The sequence below is a fragment of the Trichechus manatus genome, unplaced genomic scaffold (genome assembly GCF_000243295.1).
Source record: "Trichechus manatus latirostris isolate Lorelei unplaced genomic scaffold, TriManLat1.0 scaffold00117, whole genome shotgun sequence".
Classification (NCBI taxonomy): Eukaryota; Metazoa; Chordata; class Mammalia; order Sirenia; family Trichechidae; genus Trichechus; species Trichechus manatus.
The window spans coordinates 6,950,056-6,963,880 of NW_004444053.1; the positions used below are offsets into that span (position 1 = coordinate 6,950,056).

Genomic DNA, 13,825 nt, shown 5'->3' on the forward strand with positions numbered 1-13,825 from the left:
TCATTCTGTTGTACATAGGATCACTGTGAGTCGGAACCAACTCGAGGGCACCTAACAACAACAAGTACAGAGCTTTGAATTGGAATGCACTTTCCCAAGGAAACTTTCCCCTTAAAGCCTCTGAGATATTTTTCAGGTGCAGGAAGAAAAAGAAACTCTACTAACATCTGAGTTTGCACTTAAGTATTTTTAGCATTAGTCACCAGTATCTCATTTGCTTTGATTTTTCCTTCACCATCTAATTTCATTTAATATCTCTGTGATTTTTAACAATATTTCATTATTGTTTTCATCTTCAACTTTTCTAACTTCACTTCTTCACAGCTAAGAAATGACATTTGATTTGATGAATTTAATGTTTCCAGTGCAGAAAATAATTCCACAACATTTTAACTACAAAGGAGTCTTTCTTTAAAAATCATTTGGAAAGCCTTATCGAAAAAGAAAGTTTTCCATTTGTAGAACTTTTTGAATTTTGTTGGTGATGAAAATTATTCCCCTAGATACTACCTATGAGGTCCAGTACACACACCAAAAAAACTTACTAATAAATTTAGGAGATGAATGAAGGGGATCAAGGAATAAGTAATATTTTTTGTTAATGTTAAGATTCTCAAGTACAGTAATATTTTATTATTTAGGGTTTTCTTATTCAGAAACCTCAAGCTATCAGAAACATTTTTACCAACCAGAAAGTGAGCAATACTATAACTACAGTACTATTACTACTACTCCCAAAACCTTTAAGGCCCACGATAGGAACTAGAGCCCATGCAATTTATGCAGGCACTGACCTTGAGCTTATTTATACTTATTGTAAAGAATTCTAGAAACCTTGATCTTCTGATTTTCTCAGCTCCCGCAAATTATAAGCAAAATATGAAACAAATTGGAGACAGCTACTGCTAAAAGTAATGAGAAATGATAACTAACACCCTAATAGAAAAAGAGGCAGTATATAAAGCAGAAATAAAACTTCAAAACCATGGTTCTCTGGGGCCTAATACCTCATTAGTTCCCAGAGATGACATATCTTCACACAGTTCACTCTATGCAATCACTATACTCTATTTTTTAAGGCTGAGAAATGTGCAGTATATTTCAAATGGTGTTCAAATTTTTTATTATTATTATGGGGGAGACTTCTATTTTGAGAAAGGTTTGTATATGAAAAATACCTAATTTTTGTTTTAAAATGCTGGATGAAAGGGGACAGTGTAGAAATTATCACAGCTTGCAGCCCCTCCTGCTGGCCTGTGTGTGCATGAGCATGTGCCTGAGGGCTCCTCAGGGTCCCAGGAACAACTTCCTGCTAGATATCCTATTTGTTTCTTTACCTTTCTCTTTCTCTCTTTCTAGCCGGAGACCACCCCCATCACCAACTCGTCCCACTATAATCCGTCCACTAGAATCCTCCTTGTTAGACTAAACGAAGTGTCTGACATCACAATTAATTACTAATGAATTATGCGAAAGCAGCACATTTGATAACCGTTGCAGTAACTCATGAGTAGTCGCGTGTGTGGACATCAGTGGGCGAGTAACCAGTCTTACTAATGTACTCATCACTTGTTCTTCATTGCTCCTAATGTCAGACTTTTGGGGTTTGACTCCTGAAATCTGCTGACACATGGAGGCTTTAGATGTTATATTGACTACGGTGGGTTTGTGGAGCAGCCCTGAACTTCGGGGACCAGTTGCCGACCCCTGCATATATTTGAAATTGCTTTGGTCAGGTTTTCCAGGTTACCTACCAGGTAACTCATTCAGTATAATCTTTAAGTGAAATGAGATGGTGGGCTTAGACTAAGCCATACATACTTCTTTTCTCAACATTCTGTTTAGGTCAACAGCAATTCTGTTGTCTGTTATTAATGCTACGCCTACTCCATAATCACATATTTCCATCCTCCTGCCTTCCTCTTTATTTCATAGGACTGTTAGAAAGTGATTTTTTTAAATTAGGATTCTGTAAGAATAAAACTTTTCCAGAAGCACAAGATAGTTTGCAAAGGAAAAGCAATGCATTGCTTGCTCACAAGAGCTTCTCCTCATGCCAATGTGTTTTGCTTCATGGTAGAAGCATATCCAACAGTGAATCAAAGCTTGTTTTTCAATAGTCAGTCAACAGATTTGGCGAGTTAGTGTCAGAGTTCCAGGAAGAAGCAAAATATCACATTTCTATAAGTGTTTGGGGAAATGTGATTTCTTTATTCACTTATATATTCACCGCCTCATAGGTTACAGTGATGGCTGACATGAAAAATATTTAATATTTCATATTGATATAGTTTTTTGGCATGGCTAACTATACTTTGACACCAACTCATTTATTTAATTATTTATTTGTTAGTTTTGGTTGGAACAAAAAAACAAGTCTCTCTTCCCCTGCTATTTTGTAATTCCTTCATGTAAGAATTTATCCTAGCTTTAAAGTAGGTTCAGTGTAACTTTCCATCCATGATATGCTTTCTTAATAAATCTTGAGCCTTACTATGGGATGACTGTATTTTAAAGAATGGAACCAGGAATGGAAAGGAAGGTGAGTCAGTAAGAGATGCTGTGGTTTAAGAACAGAGCTCGCGCTTTTTCAGTTGAACAACTTCAGGCGCTCTATCCAGGTCACTCCAGAAGAAGGTATTGAGGCATTGAGACCTAAGTAAATCAGCAATTTCTGAGATTTCTAAAATTTACAGGGGCAATTTAGTCTAGGGGTTAATAGTTGAGTCTCAAGGCTGAGTTTTCGAACTACCAAGACCAGATGACTAGCATGTAGGAAGTAGCCAGAAGCCAACTGGGATTTTGTCTGCTAACTGTTCCCAGACAGCAGACCGAGTATTCACTGAGGAGTGGCGTCCCATGACACTATTTCATATTCTACAGAAGTAAATTACGTTTGGCCAACTGAAATGTCTTCCTTTGAAGGCAGCAAGCATGATTTGTATGTTAACATAACTTTAATTTCCTGTGTAGATTATACCCAAAGCAGACACCCATAAAGTATGAAGTAAAAAAGCTTTTAACCACTATTAAAAAGAGAACTTGCCAAGTTGTAAGGCATTGTATTGAAAGGGTTAACAGCTAGCCCGCTTATAAGAAGCAAAAAATCAGAGAATACAAGCTTTATAAAAAGGGCATTTCAACTTTTTAAGTAACAAGTGATTATACAAAGAACATCACCACCCGAAGTCCTCTCATATCTTATTTTTTCTCATTGGAAAAAAAATTAATTCTGTGAATGGAACAGATGTGCAAACACATACTCTATTTTAAAAATAGTGTCTCAGCTAAATGGAAAAATCTTAAGTAAACCTCCACAGAAAAAAAGAATAATTTGCAATGAGATCTTTTCATAAAACTCCCTCTTTTTAGGATTCCCTTTGCTTCTTCCTTTGAATTCTCTACAATAAGCAGCTAACAGATTATAAACTTCAGGATTTGGCCTTCTGCTAAATGTGGTTTTGCATTTTGCTGTATTTCAAAAATTTCCTTCTGTTAAAGGAAAATATTGTGGATAACCACTGGTGTGTTGTAAGAGCAGCATAAACCAGGTCAAAGAAAGTTGGAGATTTTTTTCCACGTTTCTTTCCACTGATCTTATGGAGTCATAAACAATAGTGTTTGTTATCTTTGGCTTTTACACTTAAATTACAGTCCAGCCATTGCACTGTTGCAATTGTTGCCCTTTGGGGTTCATTGTTGCTCTTTTCTGCTTCTAAATTATTTCTAATAGAACCCAGTCTCCCTGCAATCTCAGCGGTCATGTTGGAGACTATTTCCAGCTTGCTGCAGTACTGCATCACACTATCAGTATGAATCCCATTTCTTAAAGAGTATGTATTCTGCTAAAGGGAGGTGCCAGTGCATCTGAAGCTCTCAGATACATAGTCTGAGGTGCAGCCTGCACATCAGATGGCATGTACCTGAGGAGCTTTCTAAGTGTTCCCCACACCACTTCTCTTTTGTGTGACTTCCTCCTGACTAATTGCTCTGATGTCGTCAGCCCAGTAGACGTAGCTCCATCATGTCTAGTCTAATAAAATAAAACATTGAGTGTGCTTTAGGACTTGGAAAAAATAACCAGTATATGTTTGTTTGATAGGTAAATCTAGCTTTATTGTCACATGCTAAATTTTGCATGCATATTGACTAACCAGAATAACCACTTACTCAATTGTGGACAGATTACTGAAATAGTATTGATTTAGAACAGGTATATTGCATTTCCAAAAATCATCTACCAAGATTACTCTTCTGAATATTGCTTTTAGCTGTGTTTTGTAACATAGAAGAGCAGTAGGGTCTGTTTAGTAGCAAATTTCCTACTTGTTCAGATGCAAACTCATTCTACTCCCAATTATAATGAAACCAGTTCCTGTGATACAACTATAAGCCTTCTGAACTTAGAATTAAAAAGTAGTCATATAGGTTAATTTTATGACATTTTACTATAGACTCTAGCCATAATTCTCAAATATGAAATGGGACCTAATACCAGTATGTGATAAATGTTGATGTTTTCTGTATATAAACATATTTTATATGCATGTGTCTCTATGTATACAATATATACATAGTAAACTTTGTTTCTGTAAGTACATGTATTTTGTGCACCTTTGGGTAGGTAGGTTTAAAAGCACTTGTTAAAATGTTACAAGCATGAGTGTGATTGTATGTGCATTGTGTATATATGTACATGTATGGGTGTAAATATGTATACATGTGCTTAGTATGTGTATGTATGAATATATTTTCTAAACTGTGCTAATACAAGAGGTAGCTTTGGAAGATATGCCATAATACATGATAACAGTGATTCATATTTCATGACATACATGAGGTATACACAGTTTTCCAACTCCAGATTGTATTCCTTCTGAGAGGCACAAACCTCAGAACCACCATGATAATGGTAGAGTGACATCCACAGGCAAGTGCATTGGAATTCGCAGCACTGCTGTCTAAGAAGGAATTACCTTTGCCGATACAGTTTGATTTAAAAAAAAAAAAAGTGTTTAAGATCAGGAAACCTACCTTTTAAGATCTCTAATTAGAATTCTAAATTTTTTTTGGGGGGGTGGGAGGAGTTGTTGGTCTACATAGTTATTTTCTTTCTGTGGTAAACATCAAAAGAGAAAGTAGAGGGATACAACAGTATAATAAAATTAGTGGATTTTTCTAAGTAAATTTGCTAAAAATTCAGGGTGAAGGTACTCAATACTTTGGAGGTAGGTCATCCACTTCTTCCAGTAAACATTCTTCATTTGGCAAATGGTATAAGTATTTTGAAATTGAGGGGAATCTCCTTAGCATTGAGAATAAAGGCTAAATAGTAGATCTCTAAGCTGCGGAATTCAATGGAAGAAGACAGTGTATGAGATTCAAGCCATGACTTTTGTATTATTGCACCTGGCGGACTTGCTAGCTGTGGGCTCAGAATTTAATAATGTGAATGACGCTAGATGAATTTAGAGAAACCATTATTAGTTCACCAGATCACTCAACCCTTTATCAAAAGCTCAAATGTGTCTTCTAGGTAATCTTAATTATCCTGTCTAGTTGGTATGTTTAAAATTATGCGGTGCTCTGTATTGTAAAACTTTAAGATTACTTTGATGCCTGTGTAATATATGCATAGTTATTTGTGTGTGTATATATATGTGTAAGAGTGTGTGTATATATAAGAGTGTGTGCATGTGTGAGAGCAAGAGAGAGGAAACTCAAGGAAGAGTCTCCTGTTTGTCTTAAGACCTGTTCATACTGGTATACTGGTGAGACTTCTCACCTCTTTGGTCTGGAGTTTCACACATGGCTCAGCTCAAGGCATTAATTTCTTTTTTCATTTTTACCCTTGAATTCCTTAAACTTTGCTAATTGTGTAATATTTAAAAAATTATGGTAAAAAAAATTTACTGTGTCTAACCTCTTGCATTGTCTGCTGCCAACCTGATAAAAATTATTCCCCCCTAACCAGAAATTCCACCACTATTACTTGATTTGTGTTTTATTTCATGGGTATAGCCTGTTTTGCTTGCCTGTCTGTTTTTCTCTCCCTTTTGTGAATCAAATTTCTAATATTTCTTTTTTATGAGAGAGTATACAGAGCTAAATGTCGTCTTCTCTGTTGATTCTTTAATTAATATGAGCCAGAATACTTTCTACTGTCTTCTTGGCACTTTTGGGATTTCTTAATGCTGGTATATGGACTCTGTGAATGGAATTTTTGAAGCAAGTTCCTAAAGCCTGAATTATTCTTGGAGGTCACATGCACCTATTGTGAAAATGTGAAGCTGTATCTCTGAACCTGAAATAAATTATAACATTTGAAGGACTCCCCCTTCTTCATTCTTGTATATATTTGAGTCATATCTGTGTATTTCAATAATACTTAAGATTTCTAAATATTTATACCTCTTCTGGAGAATTAGCCCAAAGTTACCAAAGTGGAGAATAATAGCATTTGCATCGCTATCATTAATTTGGGGAAGGATGATATTTTTAAAGGGAGCAAATTGGATAAATCAAAAGCAAGAGAGTGGGAGACATTTTACTCCTGATTTGAGTCAGTGTTGGATAAGGCTGAAGAAGGACACAAATCCTAGACAGCTGGAGGGGCAATGTGACACCTACCAAGAGGCACCATGACATTTTGCCATTGAAAAGGTAAGCAGTCATGAGAAACACTGGAAGTAGAAGGAGGAAGGATGCTTTTTGCCCAGGTGTTAGATCCACAGAAGGCATTTCTTAGATAACTGAGCTTTGGACTCATTGGGCATAGAAGGGACAGTATACTCCTCTCAGTTCCCCAGAATTCAGAGAATGGAGGAAAGTTCAGCCATTACATACATCCTTGTCCTGATTCACCAGAGAACAGAAGACTTCATTACGAGGGTTTGGTGAGAGATTGGTATCTATCAGTTAGTATTATCTATAGTCCTAGGTTGTGCCATCCAAAAGCAGAAGCCAAGAAGAGGAGAGAGATGGTGGTTTACTTTCCCTCTGTGATCAGGAGATGGTCATTGTGAAAAGACGAACTGGACAGATTGCTGTGTTAAACCACCCTTTCTTGTTGTAATTTTTTATATCAATATATCTTCCATGAGAGGCTCCGTCAGTGTCTTCAAGGGAAGCTTCTTACTGGAAGAGAGTGGATGAGAATTGTGTTGTACAGTTGTTTCTTTACTGCTTGATTCTAAAATATGTTAATAATATATACAGAATTTTCTACTGAAAGTTACCAAATTCAAAGGACCTTTTTGTGACTGTTTGGAAGATTGCCAATTTGTGTTTTCAAAACAGTTCTGGTATCATTGTAAACATCTGCTCAATTTTTGTTTTCAAGGTTCTTGTTTTTCTGCTGGAACTCTTAGGTTCTATACTGAGAAACGTATCTGGTGCTTGGGTTACACGCACCAGCACTTCAACACATGCTTGGCATTGCCACTTTTAAGATCACTCGTTGGTATTCCTAGTAATTGGAATACATGTAGGAGACATTGGTTAAAATCACCACCTTAATTCAGAGTTTCCCAAAGTGTTTTCCGTGAGATTTTAACAAATTTTACACACAGATAAACCAAGGGTTTCTTGGTCAAATGTATTTCGGAAATGGCAACTTGAAATGTTTCTTTTCTGGAAGACTTGACAGAAGCTTTAAAATCAGACTGTGTTGTGAATCTTCTAGAGAGCGTTAGTGTCTAATGTTTCTCAGACTTATTTGACCATACAAGCTTTATTTAGAGAGCATCTCACAGGACTAATGTTCTGAGGTACGTTCCCTAGAAAACATGCCCTGGTGGCTTTAGGCCAGAGGGAAAGGTATTGAGTGTGATTGTCCCAGTACAGACTGTCAATAACAGATAGCTGGATGTAAGAAGAACAAGATCTCCCAACTCAGGACAATCCTCCTGGAGCTCGAGTTCTTTGTCACAGCACCATCTGAATCTCAAGGAGGAAGGTCACATAGAAACAGGAAGCAAATTAGAGACATCCATGCAATGAGTCACAGGGAACCTTATGGAGAATTCAGACAATTTCCTACTTTACCTTTTCTCTCCCACTCTCCAAAAAAAGCACACCTTTAAATTAATTGCATTCCTCCCATGAGATTATTATAAAGGAGGAGATCCAGGCTGATTTAAAATCCTTACAGATCATCACAGGAGAATTTAGAAGAATGCTGTTCTTGCCTTTCCTGCCTCACTTTCCCACACCTTCAGGCTCATCTATAATTCTGGGATATTAAATTACCTAAATGATGGGCAAAGAAAACAAGCAGAGAAAGTTTTGTGACATTTTAAAAGAAAGATATTATAAGGCAGACCTTTCCGAGGGATCTTGCCAGAAGAATGTCACCCTCAGACCAGAGGCAGATCCAGGAGAATGTAGATAATTCATCGTTCTTATCGATAATTGAGTCTTTTACGTATGAATTGTGTCCATGTTCCGGGCAGTTTTTCCTGCCTCTTTACCTTCCTGTTTTGGCCAAACACTTCGTCTATGAAATTATATTTTTAAAACAGTTAAGAGGATATAACCTGAAATTATAATCTTGATTTAGGTAGGTCTGTTTATATGGCAAATACTAGTATGATGAACTATAAAATGAGCTAGCAACTGAGTATTCAATAAACTTTCATACTGGAGGCAACAACAGTATGAGGCACCTTTGTAGCTCTTCGTGTATTTCTGGCACTTGCCTTCAGCACTTCAGCCCTGTGACTGTCAGAAAGGAAATTCTGGGGAAGAAATAGCAAAAACCCAAACTTCTGAGATCTGTGATATAACTAACTCTGAAACTGAAATAGTATCATCATCAACAATGTTTTTTGGCAATGAGGGAAGTTAGATACAGGATAAACGAAGACATGAAGAAAGGAGCTGTGAGAGGATAAAGGCACCCTGATTTTTGAAACAAACATTCTGTCAGTGAAATATATATTTTTTTAAATTTTTTCCCATACAAAAATTTATACATACATTGTTATGTGACCCTAATTGCTCTCCCCATACTGTGATAGCACACTCCTCCTTTCCTCCCCTGATTCCCCATGTCCATTCAGCCAGCTCCTAACCCTCTCTGCCTTCCCATCTCACCTCCAGACAGAAGCTGCCCCTTTCGTCTCTTGTATCTACTTGAGCTGAGAAGCACAACACGAGTATCACTTTATGTCCCACAGTCCAGTCCAATCCCTGTCTGAAGGGTTGGCCTTGGAAATTGTTTTGGTTCTGGGCTGATAAGAGAATCCAGGGGCTGTGCTTTCCGGGGCTCCACCAGTCTCAATCAAACGATTAAGTCTGGCCTTCTTACTAGAATTTGAGTTCTGCACCCCACCTTTCTCCTACTCCATCCAGGACTCTCTGTTGTGTTCCCTGTCAGGGTGGTCATTGGTGGTAGCCGGGCACCATCTAGTTCTGGTCTCAGGCTGATGAAGTCTCTGGTTTATGTGGCCCTTTCTGTCTCTTGGGCTAATACTTTCCTTGTGTCTTTGGTGTTCTTCATTTGCCTTTATTCCAGGTGGTTGGGACCAATTGATGCATATTAAATGGCCACTTGCAAGCTTTTAAGACCCCAGACACCACTCACCAAAATAGGATGCAGAACACTTTCTTAATAAGCTATTATGCCAATTGACCTAGACGTCCCCTGAAAGCATGGTCCCCAGCCCCTACCCCTGCTACTCTGTCCCTCAAAGTGTTTGACTGTTTTCAGGAAACGTCTTAGTTTTGGTTTAGTCCAGTTGTGCTGTCTGTCAGTGAAATATATTCTGAGACGTTAAGTTTCTGATCCTGTTTCTGGATTAGAACACCAAACTGGCTCAAACAGGAAAGTGTTTTGGCATATGCTGACAGAATGTCCCTTCAGCACTGTGGACTTGCTGTTTGATTTAATGGCTCACCTCCCCACCCTGCTGAGGTAATTAAAGTGTCCTAAAGCCCCTTCAGAACTCAAAAATAGTTTGTTTGCTGGGCAGGTGATAAATCTCATTGAGCCTGACAGGAATTTAATTACACTTTCTTCATGAAAACACCAGGGATACCCATTACCTGGATCTCTAAAGCTACAAGCTTGCAGAACCACCTCCCCACCCCCACCCCCACCCCACCCCCGGCAAATGAAAGGTTATGTACAAGTAACAAGTTCTTCATCATTTAAATGAATGGGAGGCCTCCTTAGTGTAGCTAGCTTAAATTAGACTGAAGAAATTGGTCTTGGACTTTGGGGATGGTAAACTCATTTTTTTTAACCATTGCTCAGAAATAGCCTGGTCAGTTTGGCTCCATTAACATCTCATAGAAGATGAAAAAGAAGTTTGTTTTGTTTTTGTATTTTGTAGACCTCATTGCTCCACTCACTGAAGTGTTACAAGAGTAATGTGGAAGTGAGTATGTTGTCGAACACCTGGATGAGTGGCCAAAAAGAAGCCCCATGGAAAATAGGGTACTGCAATAGCCCCACAGTGCTATGGCTTGCTGTAATATTGAGTTCATTACCAATCTGGTTAGAAAGAGAAAATCAAAGTGTAGACTTCTGTTGGAAACCAACGGAAAAGCTTCACTTGGCCATTTTCCTACTTCTAGAGCTGTTTGTTACAATGTAGAGTTTACTGTATCCTCTCTAGCAGCAAATCATCTTCCTGGCAAACAAACAGCAAGAGAGGCTGATGTCAAAATGAAACACAGCTCTGGACCCTTATTTCACAACCGTGGGCCTGACGAGGTGAACGCCAGGGATGTAGAAAAGGATCCAGCGAACCAGCTCTCACCCGGGACCCGGTTCAGAATAAATCACAACTTCACTTGCACCTAACTCTGAGACAGAGGGAATGCCTGCAAACTCCCAGGGTCACCAAGGACCAGACCTAGCTGCTTAGCTTCCCTTGGCCTGGTTCCAGCTATCACACATGGGCCTCTTCACCTGCAGCAAATTTTTATTCAGCAATCCTTTTCTCCAAGATTGACTCCTGATATCTCTGTGTTGTGATTACATTGCTCATTTGATCTCTTGACACCTTCTAATTTCCTTCACCATAAAAAAAAATTTCACCTGCCATATTTCTATATCAACCCCTCCTCTCCCCATGGATGTTTCACAACATTGGTTGGAATCTTTGGAAATAACTGAGTGTCACAAAATCAGGGCTGAAAATCAAATACTCAAGTTATAAAGGTTTTTGGCTGTGGTACTGTTCCCAGTTCGCCTGAAAATGATTGCACGGATTTCAGTTTATCATTCCGTGGTACAAAATAATGAGATTTTGGAGTGGGCTCAGATGGCTCATACCTAGCACCCTGCTGGCAGCCAGGCTAAGTCCTGGGAGCTGCTAACCTTGCCATGTGATGTTCTTCCATTTCCCTGCATGTCTGCATGTTTTCGTCCAGTCGAATTTGACTTTTGTGGGGTATTTTTGCATGCTATATTTGGATTTATGATTTAGATGTTGTTTTCTTCCCCTGCATCTGTGTTTTTCTTTTTGTTATTTTGTTTTGTTTTGTTTTCACTAGGCGCCCCCCTCCTGCAGTTCCAGGACGGCCATCCTAACCCCCATCATTCATGTCCTTTTGTTTCCAACATGTCTGTCCATGGTGTATAAACAGCCTTTCCTTTGCACTGTATGTCATATGCACATAAAAACTTTTATTTTTTATCTGTGTCTTTAATAAAAACAAAATTTATTCTATATAAAAACATGAAATGTGTTCGGTTTCTGTTTCTAATGAAGACTCAAGTAAAAATAAGAGTCTGTTTCAACTAAAACCAGGTAAGGTAACAAATATATAATTTGATCTTTTAAGGAGCTGAAATAGAAAAAGCTTGGTTTTAAATTCTTAAAGCATGTGATTTAAGATGTTATTTGGTGGAGAATAATAATCTGTCTTCAACTGAAGCTTCCGTCCAGTAGAAGAATGAACATATGAAGTAAAAATTCTAGGTGTCTAAAAAAGACACAGCAGACTGAATAACTTCACCCTGCCTGTAGGAATCCCATTAAAAAAATATTATTTTCCTATTTTTATTGTTTTTCTAAGCACTCTTGTAGGAAATAAAATATGTAAGATCATGAAAGGAACAGTAGGTCTGAAACTTCACAAATTTGGTTTGGCAAATTCAGGGGAAAAACATCACTCAGAATAAAGTACAACAAGACAAGGAAATGTTGCTACCTTGAGAAGAAAGATTCTTAAGATCTTTTAATGAAGAATGGCATCTATGAGAGTTTGGGGAAAAAAGAACTTTGTGCCATAATCTTTAATTCCAACACTGAAATTTTAAGCTATTGTGTTTTTAAAAAGTATCCCAAAGATTTATCCAAATAAATGTTTATTATTAAGGTAATATAGTATATCCTGCCAAATATGGAATCTGAAGCATGCCCAAAGTTTTGAGGTTTAATTTTGAATGTTCTTGTTTGAAGACTGACATGGCCTAAATTAGAATTTAAAAGTATCTCCTCTTAAATGAGCTCACTTCTGAGTGTGCCTTACTTTAGCATATTAAGACAGAAAACCAGGCAACAAAACATCAGAAGTGTTCCTCACTTTTTACGTCACACCCAACCTCGGCAAGCCCTGGCAAGAGAGGCATGTGGAAGATGTGGACAGGAACCCCCAGCGCTAAGGTGACAGCGCTTCATTAATAATGCTCTTTCTCTGGACCATAAAATCTTTTTTCAGGACTGATCCCTTCACTCAGAAGTGCAAAACCAGTTTACTTCTGAGGTTAAAATTTCATATGGCATGTTACATCCATTTTTACTTGTATCTCTCATCAAGTGACTACCAGATAGAATCACTGGTATCTAAGAAAAGTTCAAGGCCTCCACAGCAGGGAATCAATAGAAGCTGATGTATACCTGGAGGTGATCAAGTTGATGCAAAATATGTACAGCTTGCAACCTTTGCCCCTCCCCTTACCTCCAGGCCAGGCATTTGATTTTTTAATCAATACTCTTATTGGACAGCATTCCCATCACATAGCATTCCCATCCCAACAGACACAATGCTTCTAGATTATTTCATACCACCTCCCCAAACAAAAACAGTTGTCAATGGGAAGGTTTTCTCCAATTCATCTTTTTAAAGTATTCGGTACTTTTCCACCGTGTTACAAACGTGGACTTATTTTTATACAGTGTTACACAGTTTAGATGTTTAAAACTTAAATTGATCTGACAAACAATGAGAATGGGAAACTCAAGAACTAGCGGAATCAGGCTATTCCCTGGTAACCTTACTCGGTCTCCTCAATGAAAAACTACACTTCTTTTCTCACATTCTATAAGAAAAAAAGGGGGGTTGGGGGAATCGGGGAGAAAGGAAGCATCCTGGAGTAAAATGAAACTGCTAAGGTTTGTAAATATGTATTTACTGTTAACAGTGTTTCTGTGTTTCATGATATACCTTTTTCCCATTCTCCCTACCCTTCCTCCCACCCTCAATATTTGATAGAGAGTTGGAAAGGTACAGCATTCTTCAGAATTAATGACAACTCAGGATGGGCAGGAGGACTCAAACTATTATACCCTTAATAAACTATTATTAAAAAAAAAATTGACATCGAACTGATTCTGACTCATAGCAACCCTGTAGGACAGGGTAGAACTGCCCCATAGGGTTTCCAGGGAGTGGCTGGTGGGTTCGAGCTGTTGAGCTTTTAACCACTGCACCACCAGGGCTCCACTATTATACCTTAATAAAGGAGCAACTGGTGGATTTGAACTGCCGACCTTTTAGTTAGCAGCTGAACTCTAAACCACTGTGCCACCAGGGCTCCTTAATAAACATAATATTCCTTAAATACATTCATTCCTTTATTGATGCAGCA

General features: G+C 38.1%; 1 protein-coding gene across 4 annotated transcripts in view; it reads left to right on the forward strand.

Annotated features, from left to right (window-relative positions):
* The window catches only part of DNM3 (dynamin 3), a 717,102-nt gene extending 705,413 nt beyond the window's left edge, over nucleotides 1-11,689 (forward strand). For 3 of the 4 annotated variants that reach the window (XM_012557752.2, XM_004384112.3, XM_004384113.3), the window contains one exon: nucleotides 1,360-1,588. In XM_012557752.2, coding sequence (XP_012413206.1) covers nucleotides 1,360-1,429 — 70 coding nt within the window. In that variant the 3' untranslated portion in view covers nucleotides 1,430-1,588. Of the gene's footprint in view, nucleotides 1-1,359; nucleotides 1,589-11,505 lie in introns of those variants that run through there. The other variant, XM_023738465.1, reaches the window with a different exon arrangement.
* Nucleotides 11,690-13,825: the final 2,136 nt, after the last annotated feature.